Below are 27,860 nucleotides of genomic sequence, written 5' to 3'. Positions count from 1 at the left end.
AGTATTACCATCAATAATCAAGCTATAATGTTTTACATCCAGGCGTCATCACCCATATTGCTGTACCTTTTTGTGTTTCCAGTTTACTAAGGATGTGGTGAATCAGCTGGACAGTGTTAAGATCGACCTGAGGGGAATAATCCTGTTAGAAGCGGAAGGGAAGCAGAACCTCCTGGATTTCTCTGAAGCAGGGCTGTCAGAAATCAACTATGCAGACTATCTGGAAGAGGTGACACACACATATTACATTACCATTAACGGCATGTTTATATTTTGGATTTGCAAATTTCTGTTCTTCAGTTTCTATTCAAGACACTTTTTATTAACCCGTTTACATTTCTGGTAGTGTGTGCATCCGATTTTTTAAATCTACTGATAATCTTTGACCCAATCAATACTTTACACGGAAATGAAAGAAGCAAGATGTCTTCCTCATTAACTACTTGACCACCATCGGCATTTCAGGCTAATATTTGAGTAAATGTACTTAGTTACATTCCACCACTGGGTATATGATATCAGTTTATTTGTTTTAGCTCTTTATAAATCCCAGTTTATTGATGAAATATCAGTATAAACATTGATAAGAGATTGTTCCACACATATACCAATATTATTGCATACATTATGTTCTTTAATGGTATGTTACCAGAAATAGCTTGGTTTCCAAGGGTCGATTAAACAGCCTCCTCCTTAGCTGTCAGTTAACATACAGCAGGCAGCCATGCTTTACCTAATAGGAGCTGCGACGACACACAGTACACTAGATTCTGTTGAGGATCACTGAAGCCTGATTATCCAAAAGTATTCCTGCCAAGGCAAAGAGGCTGCAGGAACAAGCCGGGACTTGGCATCCCCTGTCTTCTCCAACACTACCTGTCAGGTTCACTCAGATTTATTTCCTGAGAGAGAGAGTAAAAAAAAAGTTTTAAGGACTCCATTCAAGTGTACCACCTGTCCTGATACACAAATCACTCTCCAAAAGTCAGGGTGAAAGGTCCAACAAATGTTAGATAATGGTACAAATATGAGAGCCATTCTGGTAAAAAACATACAACATGTCACAATCACAGAACACATCCATATTGTGCAGGTTCCAACCACTTAATTTCCTTGAATCAACTACAACTACTATCAACAAAGATCTGTAGCTGAAAAAGACTGATTTGATCTTGGGCATCAGTAAAGTGAATTCTAGTTACTTGGCAGCTTTACGCCATAAACAGACCAAGCAGGGGAAAAGTGCAGCAAGGGGCAAGCTGCCATGCAATGTCTATGAAACGCAGCAGCCATTTGATTCATCTGCAGCCAAGTGCAGCCAAACTAAAAGTTGGGGATAGTTTAACTTTTAGCAGCAGATTCCAGAGAATATCAGTAAACAAAGTCTTGTGACATGTTGACCCATGTTCCAACGTTGTACAAAGAACTTCTTCTCGCCTGAAACACAAGAAGTTCTCCTCTCGGCCAAAGTTCAGTAGTAAAGTGCGGCCTGCAGGGAAGTGTCATGCAATGTCTATGGAAAGCTGTGGCGGCCGCTCCGAGCCCACTGAGCTGTGGCTGTTTGATTCTGTGCAAAGTGCGGCCATTAAAAGTTGGGTATAGTTTAACTTTTGGTGGCCAATTTTGGCCAGAGAATACTTGCAGTCAAACAGTAAACAGAGTCCTATGACTCCTATGAAATGTTGACCTATGTTAAAAAGAATTTCTTCCTGCCTTGAAAGCACCTCGTCGTCATGGAAAATTTTCCTTATCGCTGCCTGCTGCAATAAGTGTGTCCTGGCATTACTGAAAGTTGAAGGGGGGTTGTTTCTCTTTGTTATTTAGATATTAAATATTGACTCTTATTGACACAATTTTAACATTTTAGCAATACTTCCCTATTGATTTTGTAATACAGCAGTTCAGTCTTCTCAAGCCAATGTCAACAAGAACAACACAAATAGCTTTCTCATTATGAATCTAATAATACATGACAGTTAATCTGTGTACTTTGAACTGAACATTTCTGCTAAGAGAAGGATGTTTTCATAATTCTTTTACCCGATATCTTCAGGTCAACAAAGGAGTCACTGTGATGGACTTGCTCACATTTGCCAGAGAGCTGGAGGCCCAGACAGACCTCATGGTAAGAACCTTGGTGCTGTTCTGGCTGGCATACAAACATCCACAGTGCTTAGCTCACACACACATAATCTGATTTACTTATTTATTTACAATGCCATGGGAGCACTTTGGTGGATTTGGTTGCCCTCAGTCTCCCAGTTCTGCATGTTTTAGGCTGAAACGTAATGGCTCTGCCTAAATAGAGACAGCCTGGGAGAGCAGTGTGACTACTCTGCCATGCCTTCAGGGGCTTTCAAGAAGGTAACACAACACATTTATTCACCTCAAATGGCGAGGCTTGTAGGATCCTCCAGAAGGACGGAGCACACAGCTGAATTCCAAGGAAGGATTTACACACAGGAGAAATGCATATATTCATTAATTTTAGCAAGCAAGGGAAACAATAAATAATTTACCTGGCAAGACTTGTATCGTAGTTTTGATGAATGATATTTCACCAAAATTGCATGTTTCTCTGCCCGTGTGTTACAGCCCAGAGGCGGTCTGCAGACCGCTCTGAAAGGCCACGTCGGCACTCTGCGGCAGATTCACACTCAACAGATCATCCCCATGGAGCAGGCCATGGTAATGCCCTATTGTTTGTCTCTGTTTTCAGGCCAGATATTCATGACTGGCTGGACTCGTGGTTTTTGGTTAGATCGTCTGTCTCGTCATTCCCTTGAACAAAACATCCACCCTAACAACAGCAACTATTTGCTACTACTACTTTGCAATCATTTTTTAAAATCTTTTTTTGTTTGTTTTTTTGTTTTTTACTTGGAAGCAATTAACTGACATGACATCAGGATAATAACATTCACAGCCTTTTACTTCTTCTAATGCAAGGACATGTAGTGCATCCATACAAATTCTTGGTTAAGAAGGGATTGCTTCCAGGCCCTCTGGAAAATCTGGGAAAAATAAAGAAGATAAAGCAGGTGGAGAGAAAAGATATATGACCGAAGTGTGCAAAGGTGGATTTTCTGTTTAAGGGTATAATGTCACAAACATAATTTTAGAAAAATAGATTTTTATTTATTGCTGGCATGTGTTTCTTGCATTTAAACTAAAAGCAGATACTCTAATCAACATTTTTTGTATTGACAATAGATCTGATGACTGTAATGTGAATGGTGTCAGTCGTAATGACAAAATAACAGAGAATTATAAACAATCTCTACGGTTGCCTTCGGCCTCTACAGAGCATTTTACTTTCTTTCAGCTCTTTTTTTGGGTTTTATTACCCATAACTTTGCTGTTTTGGTTTTGGACTTCCTGCCTTTACTGAAAAAAGCCATGATAAACCCAATGTACCCTACCAGCTCAACAGTTAGCAACTAGCTGGTGAAAATAGTAAAATAGTGGTGCGTTTAGCAGCTAAAGAGCCAGACATGTCTATCAGGAGTTGGTGGAGACCAAAACAGAGCTAAAAGAAAGTGCATTCTGGTCCTAAAATCACCAAGTAGACAGAAAACCCACTTGCTGTGTGTACTTGATCTATGAATAAGCATCTGTTTGCAAACGCCTTCATAAGGTGATGTTAGTGTTGTGTTTACAGCTTGCTTTGCCGCCCAAAGTTACAACAAATCAATAAATGCAGATTTACAGAATTATTTACTTGAAGATAATCTATGCTCAGAAGAAAGATCCATCAGGACAGCTGCAATGTGCTATAGTGTAAGTGTGTATGCCAAAGCTACTGAGTAGGAGTAATTGCTGTGTTATCCCTGTGCTAATGCTTATTAAAGAGAATGGGATCAACCTTGACAGAGAAAACACATTTCAGTGTTTCATTTAATATCATCAAAAGCAGAGTGTTTTTGACCCACAGGCATGTGTCATCAAACATGTCATGTCTATGAAAAACAAATTAAATATTCAGTTATGTTTTTTTCTGTCAAAGGAAATTCCATTCTTTTGATTCACATCAAGGATTTACAGCTACTAGCAACTCAGGCAGGCAGTGATGCACATCAACACAGCTTTTACAACAGCTTTTTATGTGTTTCCCTTTTCCACTTTCAACTTCAAGAAATATGTTAGAGCGAGGGTAAGCCAAAATGTGTCCATCCTGTGTATTTAGTGTTCCCATTCATTACTTGGAACATTTAAAGAGATGTTGTATCTCACAGATGACATGTAGTGACCTGAAAATATATTTTCCGTGGTATTGTATTGTAGGTTATTGTGTGTTTGTTCTTGTATTTATATTTACATAAAGATCACATATTCCATGTTGTTAAATATGAAGATTTTTGTACCCAAACATTACCAAATATCCACCAATAACTTTAATGTAGTCATTCATTTGGTCACCGTTTTGTCCTTTCCATCATTGTTGGGAAAGCCGAGGATAAACTCTGTCCAATTGTTACATACAGTGTATGTCAGCAATTGTAAGTGAATAATTTCTCTCTTTACATTGTGGATATTTATTTTGGAGCAAAATTCTTCAGCATGCCTGTACTGAAAGCAGAAGTGTTGTTCTTGCGTGGTGTCCCTTTGTGTTTCACTGGTGTTAAATGACTCCTGACTGCATCCCCTGACTTCTGAGGTTGTTGGTGTTAATTTGTGCTCTTCATTTTCATTTTTAAAGAGCTCATTAAACCAGAGTATGCGGTTCCTGGAGAGAACAGCCACAGACCTGCCAGTAAGTAAACCAGCCTTTCAGTCTGAATACAAAATCTAGACTTAGTTTTGAGCTTAAGCTGATCAAAATCTGTAATTTCTTTTCTCCAGAACAAAGTTTTAGCAGTTCTTGATGCCATTGAAGCTGCCCAGTACCTCATCTCCCAAAATGCTACACATTTAATCAATCGGGTAACTAAAGGATTACTTGCTTTTTTTATAATTTCAATTTATAGAATGATCTGTAACTCACATTATGTTTTTATCTTCCACAGGAAACAGGAAAATACACAGCGACCATTGTTGGCTACTTCCATCAATATATAGAATGGGTCAAAACATCTGTAAGTGTTAATCTGTTAGTTTGTTAAAGATATGTGACTCTCACTCGCTGCAGCTCTCAAGTGTTGTTCAGTCCAATATTAATTTAAGTGAAAACCACACACTGGTGGTCCACAGACAGTTACGTACTGGCAAAAGACCTTGTTGCGTGTTACATAAGAGTAAATATAGAGAATTACAACCTCTATAACTTTGAGGAATTTGCATTGTGGCTCATTGGTTTCTGCTGTAGTTAACATGAGGAATTCTAAACAAAGTAAAAAAAAAAAAAAAGTTTGAAGCCTGATGCTGTTTTGTTGATGTCAGAGCTGTCAATGGGACATTTTTATTGGAATCACAATGTTTTTGCTATTTTTCAAGAAGAAGTACAAGGATCAATTGTGCAATAACACAACAGGATTTCATGTCAATAAGCAGTTTAAGTATCCGTATTCTAAAGTATTCAGAATAAAGGGACTGTTACTGCTGATGTACAGCCTGGTGGCCTGCTGACCATTTCCAATGATTTTCAATGATTCACAATGTCCCTGAATGTTCTCAAATCCTAAAAACGCCGATGCAACTGGATTATGGGCATTATAAAATGTATTAATTTTATCTATTATTGTTTGATTAACCTATTTGTTGTGTGCTGATATCAACTGTTTATCTGGCTTTCTCCAGTTGGCCCTGGAGGTCGCACCATGCAAGCCCTTCAGCAACATGGTGGACACGGCGGAGATCATTACTTGCAGTTTTTTGGTCGACTCCATGGTAATGATATCAGTGATTCGGGGAAACAGTGACATCTTAAAAATTGATTGTTATGTTTGAAAAACTGTGCACATTTACTAACTTAGAACTAGAGAATATTTGGTATTTTTACTTGGAAAATGACTTCAGTGATTAATAGATTTTAAAAAAGTTGTGTACCAGTTTTCTGTCAATTGACTAATTGATTTTTGGATGAATTACTTCAGCTATAATGCTTGTTTTTTTTCTTCCATAGAACACATTCTGGATGGGCCTGGGCTGCAGCACTCTCTTCTTGCTCCCCAGCATCATCCTCGCTGTGAAACTAGCCAAGTACTACCGCAGGATGGACACAGAGGATGTTTATGATGAGTGAGTATTTTTACTTGTTTTTCTACTACTTCTTTATACACATTTATTTTATAGTTTATAGAATGAGATATGATATCTTTAAATATACCAGCCAGTCTGTAGTCATTACAATATACATTTTAACAATGGTTGCACGACATCCTTCTTTTTCTTGGGGTTCTTATTTTCTTCCTACTTTCTAATTAGGTAAAGCTGTATCTCATAAGAAGGAATTTTACTTTTTTAGTAGTTAACTCATGCACTTACTTAAGGATATTGAGTTTAGAAGGGTTCTTCTTTGCCACAGTAGCTCTACTGGTTTATTGTTGATTTGTTTTCTCCTCCCTTTTCTCTTCCTTGTAGTTCCTCTGTTTCTGGGACATGGCATTTTACTTTGTGATAACCATTTCTACTATTTCCATCTTCCATATATTTTATTTCTTGTTTCATTCTTCTTTGTCAAGCACTTGGCACTTTACAAAAAAAACATTGACGCATTTGTCAATTTATATTTCTTCTTCATGCACCTTTAGTTCACCCATTTTTTCACAGCTTTACAAAACTCCAATGTAATGTCTCAATCAGTGGCGTCTCTCGTCATGTGATCTGTGCTGGGTTACAACTTTCTGGTGCATCTCTATTGCTGGACATTTCAATAACATTTTTACGTTGTTGTTTTTTTTTGTGTATCTTTATAGCATTGAGACAATTCCCATGAAAACGTAAGACATTTAATCCACCTCCCTCTCCCTTTCAACTTCTATCACTCTGTGCTTTCTCTGGATCTTGTACATAGACTTGTTTACTAAATTCTTGGTGCTGGTTTACGTTTTTAAGCTTGGAATTGCTCTTATGGGTGGATGGTGTGGCTTCTTGTCGTGTGCTACCTTTTAAAAGTGCCCCTTACCTTTCATGAAGGGCTCTTGCAATCATTACCTTACAAGTCCACCTGTTTTTTGTAACTTATAGTGTAAATAAAACACTATGGTTTATACTTAAAAAAAAAAATTTAGCTCTTAACATTCTTGAAAAGTTTGACTACTCAAATACAAAGCATTTTTACTCTAAAACTTTGATCAGCATGTCTCTCACATTACATTTTTCATCCCTTTTTTTGTATACAATATTTTGTTTTCAGTATGGAAATTGGTAATAATGGTTATCATAGTGAGAGCTCACAAGGTATCCCAAATCCTATGATGACAAGGTAAACATTATAATAATCCTGTTACTGCATGTTATGTGAGGTGAAGGCATGCCTGGGGATGTGGGCTTTTTTCACCAGCACAATGATGCGGCTGGACTACAGTGCATGCCTTTGAAGGAGTTGATTATTGCATGCACACAAACAATCATATCTGGAGGTCAGCAAATTAAACAATAACTAGAAAGCTGACAAGTAATGGTAGCTTTTATTTTAGATTTGTCCAATACGTCGAATCGTGTTTTATATATCAAATAAGTGGAAAAGTACAGATTTACCAAGGAATTACAAGAAACTTCTCTTCTTTTATGTTTGCATTTTAAGTATGGAGCCAGAGCCACAAGGCAATTAGTGTTGTTTAGGATGAAGACTGCAAGCAAGGGGAAACTACTAGCCTGATTCTGTATAAAAGGAAAAGTCTGCTTTCCAATATCTCTAAAGCTCACATATTAACACAATGTACTACTATACATTGTGAACAACAGCTAAGCACAATGACTGTTGTCCAAAGAAATTGTTTCAGCAAAAAACTTTACCCCTTAAACCACAAATCATTGTTTTTTTTTAATGGTCCCCAGAGGACGAATCCTACTGACTTTGGTAAACCTCTCACAAACAATTCTCTTTGTTTACGGATCAAACAAACAAGATACAACATCTTACTTTGCGAGCTTTAGAGCTGCTGGCAAGCGTATTCATTTTCTTTCTTTAGAAAAAGCTGGGCTTGCTGCTTCCTGCTTGCAGTCTTTATGCTAAGCTAACAATGTCCTGGCCTAAACTCTGTATTAAAAACACAGAGATGAGATTGGAGTGGTCTGCTGCTGTTAGCTCTTGTCAGTCCGTCTCATGTTAGTACGTTTGCTACCATTACTTCTCTCTGTCTTGTTGCCAAATGTTCTGCTGTGTGGTTTTTGGGAAAATCTACTATGTCACTAACCTATTGCATGCTTTGTGTGTGCACTGGGATGTTGTTGTGGAATGAAAACTCTTCCTGTTTCCTCTCATTTAGAGTCAGCCAAAGTCCGATGAATGTACACCTGATCATTTTGTTCAGAGAGAGGCAAGCATGTCAAGCTTTGGTGTGACGCTGCGAATGCTGTTCCTTTAATTTTCTTCTCAATCTAACAAAACGTCTAACTGCATGTTATGCATTTTTAAGTTGCATTTGAACGAGGATGCATTTGAACAGAAAATCTACTGTAACAGAAGCTATCAGAAGAGAGCATAACAGCTAAACCAGTCATCTTGGCTTACACAATTATCTTCTCATTTCAAGCTCATTGAATTTGTAATTTAAATGAGTGGAGTTTCATTCCAAATACAGCTATCTAGTTTCTGAGTGACTGCCGAGAAGTAAAACCAAAAATATAATTTGTCAATGCCAAGTTGTCTTACATAAAACAAATAGATTGTCAAAAGATGGAATTATCTTTTTTCTAAATATTAAGATATTTACTTCTATATTTTGTTTCCCTTAAATGGATACAGGATGTTGGAATGAAACCATGTCCAAAGAATCGAGTCATGTCGAGAAACCCAGCATCGTTTTAAAGGGGCAATGAGTAATCTATTACATCCATTGAGCTTCATCAACAAGCAGTGGCAACTGAAACATCAACACCTCACCGTCCATTTAACGTTTTGGCCAAATTTACAGGTTAACATGGTTTAAAGAGAAACCAAACACAATAGTGTTAAATAAACTTTTAAGAGCCAGATATCTAATCTTTGCTTAAATAATCCTTGGATCATCAGTATAGATCCACGACCCCATCAAACCCCACTAATATGAACATTATCTGATGCTTTCAGACAGTAAGAAATCCTTATTTATTGCCCCTTTAATTCACCGTACAGTCGATCCATCTCAATGTTGACTGAGCTGTTCTGCTTTCTTCCTTGTGAACCGTTCGTTCTGCTTCTCCTTGCAAAGGAAAAGAAGAGAAGTTGCAGCGGTTGTTAAGTTTTTGTCTGTGGCTGGTAATGTTTTGCCCTGTGTATGTGTTCCTGTGCCGGTAGCATCCCGACTTATGACACTATGAACAGGTTCCCGAGGGCCTCGGCTCCTCCGAGGCACATCGACTGGTGACAGAGAGCCGGCTCTTGTTCTGGCTCCTGAAAGGTACTGAAAACCTTCGCGTCAGACCTGTATTTCTCTAACGCTGTTTAATTTCATTCCTTCCTTCCTTCCGACCTTGAATCTGTCTTTTGTACAGCTCTCCTGCTGTTTGTCTGCCATCACCACGGCATCTAATTCACTCCTCTGTTTTTAACCCTATCCCTTTGGACTTCTTATGTAACCAAACTCTTTAACACTTCTTTACAGCTTGTTTTAGTGCTTTCCTGCTCACAGTGACTTTGCAAGAAAACCATCATGGTGAGAGTTGCTAATTTTGGAATCACTAACGAGCCATAAATGTCTTCACGGTATTTATGTCTGACTACTTGTGACTGCTTAGTCAGTGTGCTGTAGAGGAGCCTAGCTGAATGTGCTACTTTTTGCTGTTTGATGCTTATTGAGAATAACATCATTTTATGCTAAAAACTGCCTCATTTACAAATAAGTCAATATATCACTTTTTTTTAAAAAGTTGAATTTCTGGTTCTAGCCGCTATGCTGAATGTCACATAACAATGGCAAGGTTTCTCCCATATCATATACAGTATTTTGGAATATTGTTTTTAATATCTGAAGGGAAATGCATCATTCCCAGTGGATAACAGATTTCATTGGACCATTATAACAATAGTTTGATTCCTCCAGTGCAAAAAGCACCATGCAATCTTTGTAAAACCCTCCATGGAGCTTCATGAAAGGCTTAACTGACTGCACTCTTATGTGTGTTATTTCACACACCAGCTAGAGCTGCATTAATCTCCTGGGCCATTCAAAAGGGAAAAAAGAAATACAATATGTGTTGAATTATTCTCTTAATATTTTATAAATCAAATTCATTTTTCTCCAATATTTGCTTTCCCAGTGCCCTCGGAAACTGGAACTAAAATACACCATAGTAAGTAAGTTTTCCTTTGAACATTTTTGCATTTTATACTGAAGCCATTTTAGATTGAAGCAATTTAGTTAAATCTGTTGCAATCGATCTGACAGCAGAATGAGTTTCCTGAATCAATAGTCAGGAATACAAGGGTGCTTAAGGTGTCCATTTAACAAGTAATTTATTCTCGTATTGAGTCTGAAAATCTAATTTTGGAGAGGAAAAAGTCTGCCAAATGAGTTTGCAACAATTTCACCTGAATGGAGAATTCTTAGTCTCAAGACAAAAGCTGATCAATACCGACAAGATGATAAAAATTCATGGGCCGAGGTGATTTGTATTGGAAAGAAGTGAGATTATAACATTACATTGAAGTTGGTTATTTATTTAATTTCCAGACTCAATGTGAGGATCGATAAGTTAAAGTCTCTGTAGTTCCCTGACAGTATTATATTATGTAAGAGAGCACTGACATAAAGAGAGTTAACAAAAGCAGAAAAGGTTGAACATAAACTTTTCCTAAATTGGACAGTGGAGCAATAGCAGATATATTCTGTAATGGTGTTTTCCAATAAAAACCTCTCTTTTGTTCCTTCTTTCTTTCAAGCTGTTTGTTTCACAAACCATCGGACCAGAAGAAGCTCCATAAAAGCTGCTTTCTCTACAACAGAAGAACACACGAAGCTCTTTGGGTGTTTTCTTTTATCTTTATGGATCAACTCAACCTCCTCAGGCAGGCAGATCACAGCCTAAAGCTCAGTTATCTGCTCCCCCTCGAGGAACTCTGCCTGCAGGACATCAAACTCTTCTCCCTCAGCATCAATCTGAGCCAGGCTTATACTGCTTTTTTTTTTCTCAACGGACTGCTGTGTCTGCGTTTACATTTGTTCGGACACAAAATCATGCTGAAAAATACATTCAGCAAAAGGACATGACAATAACTGTGATGCCTGTTCATATTAATGTTTATGCTTAAGAAGACAGTGAAAGGTCTCTTGAAGGTCACGGTAAGCTGCTAGAAGAAACTTTTTCTCTTGCAATTAGAATGGATGTATCACATTCAACACAAGCGAATACTAAAAGTGGAACAGTCTGTCAATACATCTGCAAGAAAAGCTGCAAATTAACATGGCATTCAATGTGTTAAAAGGCACTATTTTGTTAAGAATGGCACATCCTTTTTAAGTGCAGCATGCGTGAGTTGGTGGGTGTATGTGTTTCTCAGTGACTGAGAACTGAATGATTTGAACAAAGTGACAGAAACAGGTTGGTCCCAGGTGGATTCTTTGTGATTAATAGGAAGAAATTTAGCATGGTTTTTTAAAAATGTTTACAATATTACAAAACATACAGACATCTTTGCTGTTTTTTTGGGCGAATTGCTAATGACTGGTTGCCTTTCAGAAGTATGTTTCACGGTGGTTTTTGACAGATACACTCCTTCCCAAAGGGAAAATCCACCCTACCCACTGTTACACTGTTAAAAAAAATCACATGTGATGTTAAGAGAGTACAGGGACTTTATTTTGTGGTAAAGTGTTCAAAATATACTCATACTTTTTTAGCATTTCCCCTGACTTCTTTCATCTATTTTTGTGTCAGGTCTTGATTTCCCGCATTATCCAATATCCTTTTAAACAATCCTGAAATAACTGTAAAAGAAAGGTGAGACAAAAGTGACAAAGTTGTTTGCTTAATTCTGGTCTTTAAAGGCGGATGTCAATATGGCTGTTCTCTTATGTTTTCTTTAGGGTTTTTAAAAAAAAAATGTAAACATCACACAAACTGACTACATTTTCAGGCATTGGTTCCTATTATTTTTTGTGCAGCCACTTCACACAAGTTGTAAAACTCAATAATTGAAAAGATGTTTAACCAAATAATGATCTCCCCTTCAAAGAATGATTCATACAAACACTGCAACAGAAATATGTTTTTTACTTTCAGCCTTCAGATTTATCTTGTGGACCAATTAGGAAGTCTCAGTTTGGGTATCAGTTAAAAAGTGCATTTTAGTTTTGCTGCAAATATCTGACCACAAAATCCTGCCATCAACGTTTGGACATTAATGACAGGAGTAACATCAGTAAACCACCAAACAACACAATCAGTAATTAAAAAAAAAATCATCACCAATTACTAATTTGCCAACAGTGTAAGTCTTTCAGGTGGATTTTCCCTTTTAAATTCAGAGCATAGCTTCTTACTATATCACATGCTATGACAAACGTGTCAGGCTTATAGATTGTTTCTTAGCTGATTAACAACACAATGTTGAGTTCACTAACATGACATTTTTACTGAGATCTTTCTTGCTTGCATAGTGAAGATATGTTTAAAGTGGAGAAATACTTTCTCAAGCCAAATTGTTTTTTACCGTAGGTCTCAGGTGTTTAGTGGTCTATCAATAATGTGCTTACTTTGTTTCTGCTTTTTAAAACCCCACAGTAGCTACGGATACATTTTTAAAAAACTATATGGAACAAGTGAATGTATTCAAGAGCTATGTTTTATTTTGTATAGCTTGATGACGTTGGCTGAGAAATATGCTGAACTCTTATCACTAACGCATTGGGCAAGCCAATCCAGTTATCCCACCCACCTCGCCTCCATGTTTACAGGTTAGATTTGCAGCTATCTAATAATGATGGTGAAACATTAGACAATCCATTCATGGGACAATTCAAACAGTAGAAGTCCAGTAGAATGATTTATGGTTTAAAAAGTTGATGGTGTTGAAAAAAAATAATGTCCATCTCAACAAATTTTACACATCTAGCTGATTAAATACGCTAAGGCCGGAGATGTGCTAGTTTTGGTCCACATGATGTGGAATACACACATAAACATAAGGGCAGTGTAGGAGTAGTACATTGTATTGATGTGTTTGATATAAGGGCCTTCCATATCATTTAGGATAGCGCTGCTGTCACTTTTTCTGCTGTGATCTCAGAATTAACAATCTACTAACCTCCTAAACTGTTGCCATGTTTGCAATGTACATCCTGAAAATGTGGTAGTCCTATTAGCTTACAATTGGCTGTTTTTCCTTCACTATTTTCCTGTTGCGATGGACATTATTTGAATTGTGTGCTCACTTTGACAGGACTATCATTCTTGTCTGCTAGCGTCTGGATGTGACCCATCTTGGGAGAAAAACAGTCTGATTTTATTTCAAGTGCTTAAACTAGATATCATGTATCTGAACCTTCAGGACAGATATAGTGGTAACTGGTTTGAACTGCGATGCTCCAAAGTTGGGCACTGATGGAGCCATTTAAGAGGAACTTTTTATGTGGTGGTTCAAAGGGTGTGTATAAATTGTGAATAAACTTTAAAATTCAAGTTATTGTTGTCCTTCTTTTAGATATAGCTTCTGCCATGACCAAAAACATGTGAAACTGAAACAAACTGTACTTTAGTGCAGTACTAGTATTTAAGTTAATGTACTTGTTACATAACACCTCTGGTAACATCTTGCTCATAGTGTATTTTAAAACTTTTACACAAAACTGCACATTCTTATGTGGTGCTGCCACTTCTGGCCAGAGTGCACTCTGTTTGCGTTACTGGTCAGCTATTTTCAATAGGAGATGATTATCTCCTTCCATAAGCTTCATTCTGAGGTTTTCTCAGGCACCAACCAGTATGTGAATAAACACCACCAGCAAAACCACATGCCGACTCATTCCTACTTCCAAATAGGCTTGTATAAAGGACAGATGAGAACAAAACTTTGAAAACAGAAGCAGCGGTTAAGAGAAAATCTTTTTTTAATGTGTTTACTTGTACATCAAGCACTGTGTTTAAATTGTTATTTTTCCCGAAATTCTGTACAAGTTGTACATTACTGTATGTACCATCCGTCTTTAGCTTGATGGGGAGAGCCATACAATAATACTATCAGCAGGAGCTCCGACGCACTTTAAGGGGCTCTCGAGAAAAGCATTCACAAATTAAAATGCATAATACTGTTTAATTTCATGAGGAAAATTCACTAGTTGAGAGCCAGCAGAAGAAAATGCTACATATCAAACTAAATTATTGATGTTTTTAATTTATTTTTTTTATTATTCTGTTTGTTATTGGAGCTCCACATACGCAGCTTTCTGTCTTTTGAATGTGTTTGTCCTTTATATTAAGTTAATTTTTCAATTTTTGTTTCCAAGTTTATTATATGTGTTTTTCCCTGTGTTAAGAGCTACCCCTTATAAGGGTAAATAAAGCTGTATTGAACTGAATAGCATGCACACCAGTGGACAGCTGAATATACACAGAGATACATCAGACAAAGTGTGTCAGTGAATATGCTGCAATCTCAGGGGAAACACTCAGGGGGTGGTGGAATGAAGACTTTAATGAGAAACGCTGTTGATTTTGCAGCAGCTTAAGTATTTCATATTCTTTAAAATAGGATCAAAATCCTCATCCTAAAATTGTGGCAAATTTACTGATAGAATAATCATGCAACAATCCAACAATGTTCAATTGTAACTACTACTTCACTGTCAAAATACAAGAAACTCAGCTGAAGGTTATTTAGACATTTTACAAACAATACACGGCCGATTTATAGAAGATGATGTTGTTGTGTAGATTAAGTAGTATATAGAGGTAGTTAAAAGTGAGCTCCACCTTTTCCAGGTGTAACAAGAAAAAGCTGCATGTGTCAAAACATTTTCAAAAAAAAAATATATGCAATAATATATCTCTCAACAGAGCAATACTGCCCAACAAGTATGTTTACTACCTTTACTACTTTTGCTGTTAATAGTGTGTACTTTTACTTAATTGGAATATTGAAAATGGGACTTTTAGTTTTTACTTCTGCATCTTTCCCCAATGTGCAATGCTACTTTTACCGTATGAGTACTTCATTCACCACTTCTATTAGACTGATTTTCTCTAGACAAGTGCTTTATGGAGATATAATTTGTTTAAATGTACTTGATATCCATGAACTTAAGTGACACATTGTGACTATATAGTTCTTTTCACTGCACTTAGTGAAGCTAAATCTCTGCCGGATGTGTTGACTACTTGTCCTGCATTACTCACAATGTGACCTTTATTCTCCAGATGGGCCAGAAAATAAAGCCACTTTAAACATTTCCTACCACACCCTACATAATCTGCCCCCACAAGCCTGCTTACCCCCCAGTCGTATACAGACATTTCTTGTTCTTTCTTAATTGGCACAATTACTCACTACGCTCCACACTGAACACGCCATGTGTGAGTGACTTCAACTCACGTTTCTTTGTGGTTGTGCAGTCTGATTGTGTTTATATTTGGGAGGCTAAATGATAGGCTATGCTGCATGCTTGTAAGCTCCAACTGCCTCTTAAAACAAGCAAGAACTTGAGGGCTTCGGGTGGCTCATTTACATGAGTATATTCCTAGACATGCCAAATTTCTTTCTAATTGAGATGTACCCAGCAAACACTGGAGAATTATCTAAAACTATGATGTTTGCTTGATTGCATAAACCCTCTGGCAACAGAGAAGCATCAGATGGTTTGCTGGAAATCGTTCTATAAGATGCAATTGTCATAATTTAGTTCTTCTTTATGTGTGACAGTTTGTACTCCTATTACATAACACCTGGATAAATATGAGCATCACTGTAAACATATCCTTGGTTTCTCCAGACAGCTTTAACGGATGTAGTCGCTACTTTACTCCTCCTCCTCCTCCTCCTCCTCCTCCTCCTCCACCTCCTCCTCCTTCCGTACAAGTTTAGTTTAGTCTGTGTTTTTTTTTTTTTTGTAACATGAATTCCTTCCTTGTCTGCTCAACCAATAAATAGCAGGAGGGACCCTCAGCTCGAGCAGTCCCACTCTCCTCCTCTTACACTCAGCATCCATCTGACACCATGTGGACCCAAGACGGCGCTCTGCTGCTGCTGCTGTTTGCCTGCTGCCTTTGGTCAGCTGAGGCTCAGGGCGACAGGAGACAAAGCATATGGGATGATCCCATCAAATTCGAAACCAAGGAAAAAGACTCATGCACGATGATTGTCACCGGTCACGGGGAATACACCAGGCTGAGGCTGTCATGCCAGAGTAAGAAGCGCTCCTACTGGTGTGAATACATTGGCAGGCCTTACACCTGCCGCTCCTACAACAAACAGCCTCGTCACTACTTCTTGCAGATGATGTGGAACCTCAGAAAGATGCACAACGCCTGCCAGGCCCCAAGGCAGATCAAACCTCACATGTGCAGGAGGGCAGGCGATGACGCTCAGATGGTCTTCTCTTCGGCTTCTTTCTCCCGGGCAGCTCCAGAAGCTTCCACTAGGCAGGGAGTGAGACCAGCAGTACGGCCTGTCAGACCTCAGCGACCTCAGCCTCGCCCTGCACCCACAAGACCTGGAAGGCAACCCATTCAAGTCCCACCACGAGTAAAAACCACACCAAGAGCCAATCCACAACCAATGACACCTCCGGTGGAGAGCAATGCTAAGAGGATGGCCCGGCAGTACTGCTGGAGGTCACTTCAAGGCATCTGCTCCTACTTCATCGGCTTGGTTCGGCATTAACGAGGAGGTGAGTAGAAGTACCGGGTCTCTTCATTAACACATCTTCAATTATATTGTTTTATGACCAATTTCGGAGTACTGTGCTGGAATGAGGAATCTTGTGTATATAAAATCAAGCTTTCATGTGAAAAATGTAAATCTTTTCTTTACTTTGCTTAATATATTTTTATATATATATGTTATGTTCACAGATTTACAGTTCGGATGAAGATCATTTCTGATGTGTGACTATAGCGCCCCCGGGAGGGAGATTCCAGACCAGCAGTTCGTTCATATGTCTTACAAGAACTGTAGCGCTTTCTTCAGGAGAAGTGATGGTACTGCTGACCATCCAAAGCAGGATTTCTCTGTGAAACTCCCATGCATCGTCCTCCAAATGCCACAGCTGAGGGGGAAACTCTACTACCTGTTTTAACTGTGTAAGAACAAACTAAAGTGTTTACACCATATGCTATGAAATATAGGTATGAAACAGTATGTGTACTACTTTAACTTGTGAGAATGTTTCTGCAGCTGCACAAACATTTACAACAATATACAGGCCCGGGACAAGAGAGACAGACAACCCTACTGGTGTAACTTTTTTGTATTTATGTTTGTTTACTTGTATATAATCTACTTGCATCACTTTATATTAGCTTGAATATTATTTGAAAACACAAGGTTTTTCTTTTGGTCTGAAAGGACAGTTATTTCTGTACTGGTGTAATTGACATAAAGATGTAATGAATGTGAAATTGATAATAAATAAACATTATTCTTAATTATCCTGTGTTGACCAGCTTGATTTTATTGCTCATTCTTGATAAATTCAGCAATCCTGCAAAGAAAATGCATTTACTTGGTTCAGTGAGATTTACCAGCAAAAGATTAGCATTATTGAAAACACTGCTCATTAAGTTCTTACTAAAATCCTCATCATAATGATCATGAAATAGTGTAATTGCCTGCTATACCACATTTGAGCGTTAGGTGCCACTGTTGCTTAAATTAAACTAAGCTCAATGAGTAATTTTTCTGCTTCAGGGACATCTGGCTTGTTTCAAGATATTTCCAGTTATTTAATCTTTGGCACACTGTCCTGACAGATGGTGCATGAAGGTTTTAAAAGACTAACAGTTATTTGCATTTGTTTGATATTAAAGCCTTAAGAGTGAAGTTATCATAAAAGCATGTTGGACTTCTTGAAACAGACTGCCAAAACAGATTTTTAGTCCTGATATCTCAACATTAATCTTCTTGTAAGTGTGAAAAAGTTTACTTGAAACGTTTTAAATCTTAATTGTCTATGTTTGAACTTTTATTAGGTGCAATTATCTCACTGTTGAATATAAAGGTATTATTTAATTGAACATAATTATTCCATTCATTTTAAAACAATTTGAGAAAATGGCATAATTATAATAACGGAAATAATCTGTTTTTACAAGCTTTGATATAATAAAAGGGATTTCACAGTAATATAACACAAAATACCTCTAAAAGACCAACTATTTCATTGGCTGACTGCTATGAACTCAACAAACTATGTAAGTCATCTAATCATGCACTGTGTGTGTGTGTGTGTGTGTGTGTGTGTGTGTGTGTGTGTGTGTGTGTGTGTGTGTGTGTGTGTGTGTGTGTGTGTGTGTGTGTGTGTGTGTATGTGTGTGTGTGTCTGGTAAGGGGAGGGCTGATTCTGAAGCAGCATTATGTAGCTGCAGGAACAGTAAATGCAGCTCTCAGTTTGCAGGTGTTGGGACTGTACTCTGAAGTTAACTCTGAAAACTTCAGGTAAGTGAAGTCATCTGTTTCATCAGGACTCAGTCTGTAATGATCCATGATTACTGATCACTTTTGGTATTAATACAGTATAAGTCCTCATTATACTAAGGCTTTTTTTTTTTAAACTTTCTAATATATTATATAATATTCATGTCACACTTCACTCTGATTGTTTCATCTTTCCAAAAAAGGTTTAAATCTTTCTTTGACTCAGCCTTTTTATTAAATTGCTTTTGGGGTTATTTATTCATATCTCTTATTGCACTCTAACTTCTTCTGTTTTTATTCTGATTTATTCCTTGAGAGCTTATTTTCATCTTCCATTTTATTTAATTCTGTTAAGATCCAATTTATGTTACTTTTTGTATTGCCTTGCGTTTCTTTTACAGCTTGTCTCAATGTGAAGCACTTTAAATTGCCTAAAAGATGCCGTTCTGAAAAAACCTGCCTTGCTTTTTCTGGCTTTCTTTCTTTCTTTGCATTTTAATCCGAGAGTACACCAATCATATATTTCTCTAAGAAATTGCATTGTTTTCGTCTAATAGAGGATTATGATTCTTTTTAAGAAGGGAAATGAAAGGGATTTGAGGTCATATATCTAAATCCTATTTTATCCTCTTGCAGGGTGTTTTGTGCTGTTTTCATGGCTCTCCTTACCAATGTCGCTATCCTGCTGGTCTTGGCTTGTATTTCCCATCAGCTGATGTTGAGCAGCTGCCAGAAGAGCCATGGACGGCGGGGAAGAGGGGTGGACAGAGGACAACACAAGGACAGGCCAGGGCCGAGGGTGGGCCGTCAATCCAAATCCATCCCTGCTGCACAGCCCATTAAGGGTAAAATGGTCACCAAAGACAAGTCAGAATGCACCTGGGCAGTAACAGGTGAGGACCTCTTCTTCCTCGGTGTCACCTGCAAGAAGGGGGACAGGAGCTTCAGTTGTGAATACATCGCCAGACCGACTGTCTGTCCCCAGTACGCTTCCAATGTCAACCTTTACTGGAAGCAAATCGCTAGGGCCATGAGGAAGCAAAAGAGTTTGTGCCAGGACGGCAATGCGTTTGTCAGGGCGGGTGTGTGCAGAAAAGCTCCCAGAGATGCTCATTTCAGACTCCATAATGCTCAGAAGAAGACTGGCCCACCTTCCTCCCCACAACTAGCACCCAGAGCTGTCAAATCCTGTAAACCTGTGAACAGGAAACTGGCTGAAGAACAGTGCAATGAGGCCTGGTCGAGTTTTTGCACATTCTTTTTTACAATGGTGCAGGATTATGATTGCTGAGACAGAAAAAAATCAGCTGTCTATCCAGTCACATCAGTACTTATTATTCTTTATAAATGTATTTCTCCACATTGTTAACAGTGAATCTACCCTTACAATAAACATTTTTATCTATTCTTTTATGTTACTTCTATTATTTGTCAATTTTGGGCAGATTTACTGGGGTGGAAAAAAATACACTGATTGTTTGATTATAAAGGAGATATAGGGAATAAAGTGATACATAGTGTACACATGGCATGATTTTTCTGAACAAAAAATACCTTTAAAAACCGCCAGCACTTGTGAGGTTGTGAGAGCTAGACAACAGTTCCTCGTGTAATTGAATTTCAAGGCATTTGTTTTCCATCACACTCATTTCCTTCATTGTCCTTTATGTCAAAGTCCTTTTCTGTGTTTTCTGTGTGTTCACAGTCCCACTGAAGGTATGTGATTGGAGCTTAGGAGTTAGAACATGTTGGGTATTGACTCAGTAATTTGACTTGAGGGAGTGTGATTTTTAGAAAGCCTTAGCCTGCATACTTTGGCACCGACAAGTCTCTGAATCCACACGTGCTCAACTTGTAAAATCAAAGTCAAAGGGGAGCAGGTTTTGTTCAGAGTATCAAATCAAATAAACAACACAAGATATTTGGCAGATTAAAGTGAAGATTCATCATCTTTGGCATTTATAATAGGATCATGAGACTTTTCCACTTCATACCAATATCAAAACAAAAATGTTATTATCTCCCTAAACTGCAAGTTGATTAAAACAATAATTGTCTTGCATGACATTCAATCAGCATTAGCAATACAGTTGAGTTGAGTTTGTGTGGTAAAAATTAGATAGTTAGTTAGTAGTTAGAGATTTAGTTAAGTAAAAGTAGCAATAACACAGCATAAAGACTTGTAGTCAGTATTTAAATATTGCCATTGGTTAAGGTGGAGCTAATTTTCACTACATTACTTACATAAATTCTTTATTTGAAAGGTAACTATTGTTCATAGTACATACAGTGAAGTGAAAAGTACACCATTTTTGTGTGAAATGTTTTCAAGTAGAAGAAGTATAAGTAGCAAAATATGGAAATATTCAAGTAAGATACAAGCACCTAAAAATTGCACTTACAAGCTTGAGTGAATGTACTTAGTTACTTTCCGCCACCGCTTATGTTACAGTACATTCCAGAGTTATTTATATACTCCCACTTGTAAATAGTCCCTTGTATCAGTAATTTGTGCATCACAAAATCATTTTAGAGGATTCCATTGTCATAAAAACTATTAGAATTGGGTGAAGAAAAGTGATTCAATAATACTCTCTCAGCAAACATGAAATGTCAGAACCAACATTCAGTAATCACGCAGACATTTTTATGTAAGAGGCAGACACAACTTCTTCCACCCACAGCAGCTCCAACAGACCAGAACAGAGCAGCCTCAGGGCATGCTGTGATTTAAAAAAGGGGAATGACTCTCATTTTTCTTGATGATTTCAGCTTCATCTCCTGCTGCTGTAACATAATGCATTACCCACAGCTGAAATCCATCAAATTCACAGACACTCAGCAGGTAGCATTCTGGACCAAGTGGGAAATCCCTTAATGGTAGATGAGCTAGCAATGTGGCTGCAACAAAAAAGTAAATTAAAGGGTATAGTCACAAAATAACTCCAGGAATGCAGTGAATATAGAAGTATATTTAGGGAGGGGTTTTCACCATCTGGCAGTTTTTTTGAACAGCAGCTGCCGAAGACAAGATTTGATTCTGCAGGGCAGCTTGTGAAATGTGTTGCAAAGCACATCTTATGTAAAAACGACTCCCATAACAACACTGAAGTACCAGAAAAAACACCTGTTGATTCCACAACTTTGTATACGTAATACTTTGATTATATAACTTAATGACCACCTGCAGTGTTAAAAGCTGTAGAAATCTGTTTCACATTAGGTACCAACTCAGTCGTCAATTGACAATCAGTTGTCAAGCTGCCCACGAAAAACAATTTTACTACTCAGGAAATCTGGGGACATCATAAAGAGAATATCAGCTTCATTGTCACTGATGATTTAAAATTGCACTGAAGTCGTTTTTATATTCCAATATACAATCATTTTAATGCCTAAGCTTTATCTCAGACCCACTTCAGGGAGCACCTTAATGACCCCAAACATTTATATGCAGCCATATTTTGCTTTGTGAGAAAAGAAACACAAAAACGATAGTAAATTAAATGAACTACTGCCCAACAGTATGTATGCATGTCGTAGCAAGTAGATAACAGGGTTAACCAATGCACAAAGCCGATTTTAGTTGGAAATATCAACTTTGGTCTGATACAAAACCACTATTTACAATTTGTTAAGTTAATGTGCTATTTGACATTTCCTGCACAGTTTAACACAGGCAGTGGTGGAAAGTTAGTATACTACTACTACTAGATACTACTGAAGCTAGTTAGTCAACTAGATACCAATAAGTCAACTAATCCAGAGAGCAGCCCTACTTTTGACTCCACTTCAATGATTTGATACTTACAGCTCCTTATTACTGTTAACATAAAAAACAATGCATCTGATGCAGTCCTTCTGCTATACCTAGGCCTATATATATAAAGTATATAAAATTGGCTCCACATTGATTAATAAAAATGTAAATTCTATAATATAAACACTGTGAAAGGATTCATTCTGCAGAGACAGTAGGCCTACTTCTACTTTTGATACTTTCTGATATTTCTGTACTTTTGTTTAGCATTTTGAATTAAATACTTTGTCTTTTTCTTGTGTATTTTGAATGCAATATGTCTATTTTCACTTCAGTAAAGAATGTGAGGACACCACTGAACAAAGGTTGTAATCCAACGGAGCACATACCTGTTCTACTCAAAGATTGATAACGTTAATGCTAACGTTAGCTCTGTCGAAGAAAGTCCGATGTTAATGCTGCATTCGATTGCACTCGGAACTCGGAAAGATCCGACCTCCGAGTCGGAAAAGTACAATAGAACGGCCCTTGAACTCGGGAATTCGGGTTGGGTTAGGTAGCTGATGTACTTCCCCAGAATATTTTTTAAAAGCTCGAAAGACATCCAAACAAACATCAATTTGCTGTAGCCGGCCATGTTTTCCGAGGTTGAGCAATGAAACGCATTTACCTCGGAAGCCGGAATTTCCAACTCGGATCTTTCCTAGTTCCGAGTGCAATCGAACGCAGCATAACACCTTTTCCTGCTGCTTTCCTGTTCGGTGATGCTTGAGATCCTGAAAGTCTGTTCATGGTAGTACTTTCTGATAAGTTAACGTTAGCTAACGTTCCCATAGCAGTTGCGTTAGCCATTTTGTTACTGGACAACCATTTCACTTAAATCTGATAGTTTTTTTCCCGGAGGTTTGCCTTATAAAGATAGCCCACTGCTGGTGGGCTATCTTCTTAGCATCGAGGTGTTTAATCTCAAATTTTTCTTCAGAAAACAGTATTTTAAATGCCTGCTGTAAAAGATAATCCACATTGTTTACATTAACAGCAGTAAACCATCTTTTAAGGAAACATTAACATTTGTAGACTACAGCCAATCAGATTGCAGCAGGGTTACCCGCCAATCTGCTCTGGGCATGTGAACCTTTTTTTCCCCACACTCAAGCACTTGACATTGCTAGTGTAGCAAAACATTTTAAAACTTTTGTATCAGCCACTGGCATTACATTGTAAGGCAACAAATAAAAGCAGAAGCAATATAAGATATTTTATGTAGGCCTAATTAATTAATCTAGAATTCTATTAATTTACTCAATACCATTATAACTACTTTTTTCTGCTGCCACTAGGAGGTGCTTTCTCACACTGTCGCTTGTACCCATGTGTGAGGGACCGAGTCAGTCGGCTATGAGGAAAACAGTTAATATTTTTTCCAAAAGGGGTCTTTATATATCCAAAGTATAAAGCAAAAAAAAAAATCTAACAAAAGTAATAAGAATTGGGGCCATAAAAGAGGATCCCTTTGCCTGGCATTCCCAGCTTCCAGCAGCTGCAGCAGCAGCACTGGTAACTCAAAAAGAACGGAAATTATGAAACTATAATAAAGTGTGTTGCATGAAACAGAAAATTACTGTGTGATTTATTTGAATACTTAATGTTAAACCAATGTAGACTTACAACTTAATTAAATGTATAAATGTGTATGAACAACATACAAAAAAGTGCAGAGGGTTACCGACATTTTTGGTTGTGTGGCCATGGCTGTGGCCATGAATTTTGATAATAGCGTACACTGTTGTTATGTTTGCTGCATTGTGATTTATCTTGCAAATTATATATTGTCCCAACATATACAGGTATGATGCAGGTGCAGCAGTTTAAGGTTATGCAGATTATTATTTTCAGAAACATTTGTGTATCTAACACCAGTGGTAAAACATTGTATTGTAGTTTTCTTTAATAAGAACCAGTTTAAAGTTAATTCTCCAGTGCCTTTGTATGTTGCATTCAATTCAAACTACTGTTGGATAGTTCCAAAAATGTATCTCAAAATCTTTACATGTCCCACAACTATGCATTTTTATTGTGCAATGAAGTGGAAATAATAATAATTTAAAAAACTTTGAGACATTCAGGTGACTGAGAAGCTCCTGTTGAAGTTTTTTTGTGCTTGCATTAAGCAGCATGGCATTCCGCATTGTTGGCTATTCCTTCAAGTTTGGCACTTCATTCTGCTTTAAATCCCTTCACATCCTATTATAGGCTGAGACAAAGCATCCTTCCTGAGTGGACTGTGGATGTTGTGGCCTTACAGGTGGCCTGACCGCCTGCGGCTCCTGATTGGCTGAGAGATGTGGGCCTTGGTCAAACTAAAAGTAGGGTGAACGGTGAACACATGCCCAGCATGACTGACTCTAAGGAGATTTGTGTGTGTTGTGTGTGTATAACCAGGCTTACATGCTCCTATGAATGCCTTCGTATGTGTGTGATTGGGCATTTGCTTTATAAAGAGCTTTAATCTCGGTGGAGCCAAGATTACAAAGAACTGAAGGGAATTAATGAAACACCACAAATATTACATTGTTTGTGTGAAATGAGAATAATAAATGGGTGGTGCTGTTTGCAAGTCTGGGCCAAAAAACCAGCATCCACCAGGACCCAACATAAAATAATAACCGTAGGGATGTGTGAAAATTCACCTAAAATCTTCAGCAAGGATTACAGGAGGTTACATAACCCTCCTAAACTGTGAAAAAAATGATACAACTTCATCACTTATTTTATTTGATGAAATGTGATGTGAAATGTGACACTGGAGGCTGGTTTACAGCATCTTCCTGCAGGGGAAATGAGTGTCCAGCACAGAGAACAAGTGATTTATGAATCCTCACAGCTGCTGGCTATATAAGTGCTGAGTCATTCTTATTGATTAACAACTGTATCTACCACAGAAACTGTTGACAGAGTGATTCTGTATTATGGCACAGTGGAGATCTTAGCTCATGCACCTGTTAAACCCCCCCCAAATTAAAACAGGATTGTATTCTTCTAGGTGAAATTTAAGGGAATTGTAATTCCAGTAAGTAGGTTTCCAATAAACACTTAATAAACTGGACTTGGTCCTGATTAACTTCCTCATTAAAGAATGACTGAAAAGTGTTCAATCAGGGAGCATTAAAACTGGAATGCCTCGACTCAGCAGGTTTACTTCCTTTAATTTAGACCAGTGCTGTCAACAGCCCACAGCAGCCAATACAACACTTCATTTTATGTTTGCACAAATGCCACAAACATTAGTTAAATTCTACCCCAGAATTGGAATTTGAAAGTCATTAAAAATGTTTGAGGCTTGTAACAAAGTTTATGTGTACATTTTTTAAGACTTACTAACTCAGAGACATGGGTCAAATCGAAACAGCAGAGAAACATAGGAAATGCAGATGTTTCGTTGCACCAGGCCTCACTGAATGTTTGGTGAGTATTAGATGTAAGATTTTGGACCAACGTGAAAGACAATGCCCTCCACCATCAGAACCACATCACAAAATTATTTAATATAAACTTGTATCTTTAAATCTACTCAATGATTTCAGCTAATTAATGCTGATCAAACGGGCAGAGTTTCATTAGGTTTCATTTGGTTTGGGCAACAAAACTTTTCCCCTAAGCTTGGGGCAACAAACAACATGGCTATGTTTTACATAACGGTAGTTGTTGCAGTTGCGTTGGTGACGCCCGGTAGGAAAGTTACATTACTTCAAATAACATTTTTTATTTTTGTTACAAGGACATTATTGCTGTTTTCCTGGGTTAAGTCCTGTGTTTGTTTGTCCTGTACATCACCTCCCGATGCGGACCTTTTTGTGCTTTATACTCTGTCTCCTCATTTCCCTTCTTTAATCACGACAGCCATCAAAAAAATTATAACTAACTACAAGAAAATTATAATGACTTGGAAAGTATTGCAGTGTGTACCAAAGATAAGACTTCCATTAACTGTCACCCATCAGACTGTTTAATGCTTATCTCCTTTGTTATTATATTATATTTCTGGATCAAGACATTATAGTATAATTTTCAGTGTATTTTGCAGCTTTATACTGCTTCTGTAAACTTACATTCTGTGATAAAAAATTTTTAGTCATTTGACCAAAAAAATCCCACATATCTGAAACAAAATAAGCAGCTTTACTGCAATAAAAAAGCTCAGACAGCAACAGAAAAGCCTGCTTGCCTGAATGACTATAACTACAGAGTAAAGGTAACATCAATTTGCGAGTCATTTTGTGGAGTAAATTGAGACTGAATACTCGTCTGGAAAGAGAGCATAAGCCTCTGAGGGAAAGCGTGCCAAAACATGAAAACATTTTCCAACTTGAACCTTCAGGTGGTTTCTGAATACGTAACACGACGTCTGGCAGACAGAGATTTGATGAACATAAGGAGAGGGTTGTAAACCACAGAGAGACGCCTATAAATACTCACCAAGGTTTATTTTCTGACAGTCAGGCCTGTGTCTGAGTGACTGTTAGGATAAATGTAAAGAAAATAAATAAATACTTTTCAAAGATCAGCAGTTTAAAATATAATAAGAAAAATCCTGAGAAATTGATGCAGTATATTACACTGGTTTCACATGGATGAAATACATCAAATAATAGCTCAATATTTAAAGGTATTTATTCTTTTTTATTTTTTTATTCTTATTTAAATATATTCTCCTGGCTATATTTCAATTGAGCATGCAATAAAATGAAAGTATCTAAACTAATTTACAGTACTGCTTTATACTTCATACATTCACCTGAGTATTTATTAATACTTTTATTTGTAAAGCACTTCTTCCAATTCTTCAACTGTATATTTTAAACAATGAAATAGTGGCAAAAAATAAATAGATAAAGTAGTTTAATGTATTCAACCCTAGTGACACTTAAATGGCTTTATAATAATGCAATCCCCTGGTGTGAGGAAAATCACTTCCCAAACTCAGAACTTTATTTTCAATATTTCTGGTTTAGATTGAAAGATTATAAGTTATAGTTATAAAATAAAAAAATATCTGAATGGGCTGAATCACAGGGACATGTGGATACAGTATACAAGGCTCTACAAGGCCATAAAACAAATATAAATATTACTTTACTCCCAGCCAATTTAAAGTTCAAGGGCTGAAAAACAAATATTTAATGTAAAATCGCATGAATGGTAAGTAAATAATACCCAGTAAAGTTTAAGAAAAGAACTCTGAACCATTTTGTAATTTAGTTTTTGAATACTAGGTACTTAAAACAATAAATATAAAGCTTTTAAATATCATAAATTGACATTGACTGAAACCCCATATATATATTTTTCAAAGTAAAATAGTTATGCTATATATTTAGTGGTATTTAAATGTCTTAATGTCACTGTGAATGGAAACACTGAGCTCAGTTCAGACTGTGCTGCCACCCTGTG

The 27,860-nt window shown here is 37.4% G+C and overlaps 3 protein-coding genes across 11 annotated transcripts in view; all 3 read left to right on the top strand.

Annotated features, from left to right (window-relative positions):
* Nucleotides 1–13,701, top strand: part of prom1a (prominin 1a) — an 86,279-nt gene extending 72,578 nt beyond the window's left edge. For 2 of the 9 annotated variants that reach the window (XR_009395339.1, XR_009395334.1), the window contains 14 exons: nucleotides 83–229; nucleotides 2,054–2,125; nucleotides 2,596–2,688; nucleotides 4,136–4,153; nucleotides 4,700–4,753; nucleotides 4,843–4,923; nucleotides 5,007–5,075; nucleotides 5,737–5,826; nucleotides 6,062–6,177; nucleotides 6,855–6,878; nucleotides 9,380–9,482; nucleotides 9,687–9,737; nucleotides 10,342–10,374; nucleotides 10,964–13,701. Coding sequence is in view for 2 of the 9 variants with exons in the window: in XM_059346557.1 (XP_059202540.1) it covers nucleotides 83–229; nucleotides 2,054–2,125; nucleotides 2,596–2,688; nucleotides 4,136–4,153; nucleotides 4,700–4,753; nucleotides 4,843–4,923; nucleotides 5,007–5,075; nucleotides 5,737–5,826; nucleotides 6,062–6,177; nucleotides 6,855–6,878; nucleotides 9,380–9,449 (834 nt within the window). In the remaining 7 variants the exon portion in view is untranslated. Of the gene's footprint in view, nucleotides 1–82; nucleotides 230–2,053; nucleotides 2,126–2,595; nucleotides 2,689–4,135; nucleotides 4,154–4,699; nucleotides 4,754–4,842; nucleotides 4,924–5,006; nucleotides 5,076–5,736; nucleotides 5,827–6,061; nucleotides 6,178–6,519; nucleotides 6,808–6,854; nucleotides 6,879–9,379; nucleotides 9,483–9,686; nucleotides 9,893–10,341; nucleotides 10,379–10,963 lie in introns of those variants that run through there. The other 7 variants (XR_009395340.1, XR_009395338.1, XR_009395335.1 and 4 more) reach the window with 6 other exon arrangements.
* A 2,530-nt stretch (nucleotides 13,702–16,231) lies between these two features.
* fgfbp2a (fibroblast growth factor binding protein 2a) lies at nucleotides 16,232–16,897 on the top strand. The gene has a single exon (XM_059346561.1). The coding sequence runs from the start codon at nucleotides 16,232–16,234 to the stop codon at nucleotides 16,895–16,897; it is 666 nt and encodes a 221-aa protein (XP_059202544.1).
* Nucleotides 16,898–18,624: 1,727 nt separating this feature from the next.
* Nucleotides 18,625–20,835, top strand: fgfbp1a (fibroblast growth factor binding protein 1a). The gene is made up of 2 exons (XM_059346562.1): nucleotides 18,625–18,670; nucleotides 19,286–20,835. The coding sequence occupies exon 2, from the start codon at nucleotides 19,305–19,307 to the stop codon at nucleotides 19,938–19,940; it is 636 nt and encodes a 211-aa protein (XP_059202545.1). The 5' UTR covers nucleotides 18,625–18,670; nucleotides 19,286–19,304; the 3' UTR covers nucleotides 19,941–20,835.
* Nucleotides 20,836–27,860: the final 7,025 nt, after the last annotated feature.

The sequence above is a fragment of the Centropristis striata genome, chromosome 12, assembly GCF_030273125.1.
Source record: "Centropristis striata isolate RG_2023a ecotype Rhode Island chromosome 12, C.striata_1.0, whole genome shotgun sequence".
Lineage (NCBI taxonomy): Eukaryota > Metazoa > Chordata > Actinopteri > Perciformes > Serranidae > Centropristis > Centropristis striata.
Note: the sequence above shows the minus strand (reverse complement) of the source record. Positions and strands in the feature narration are given on the sequence as shown.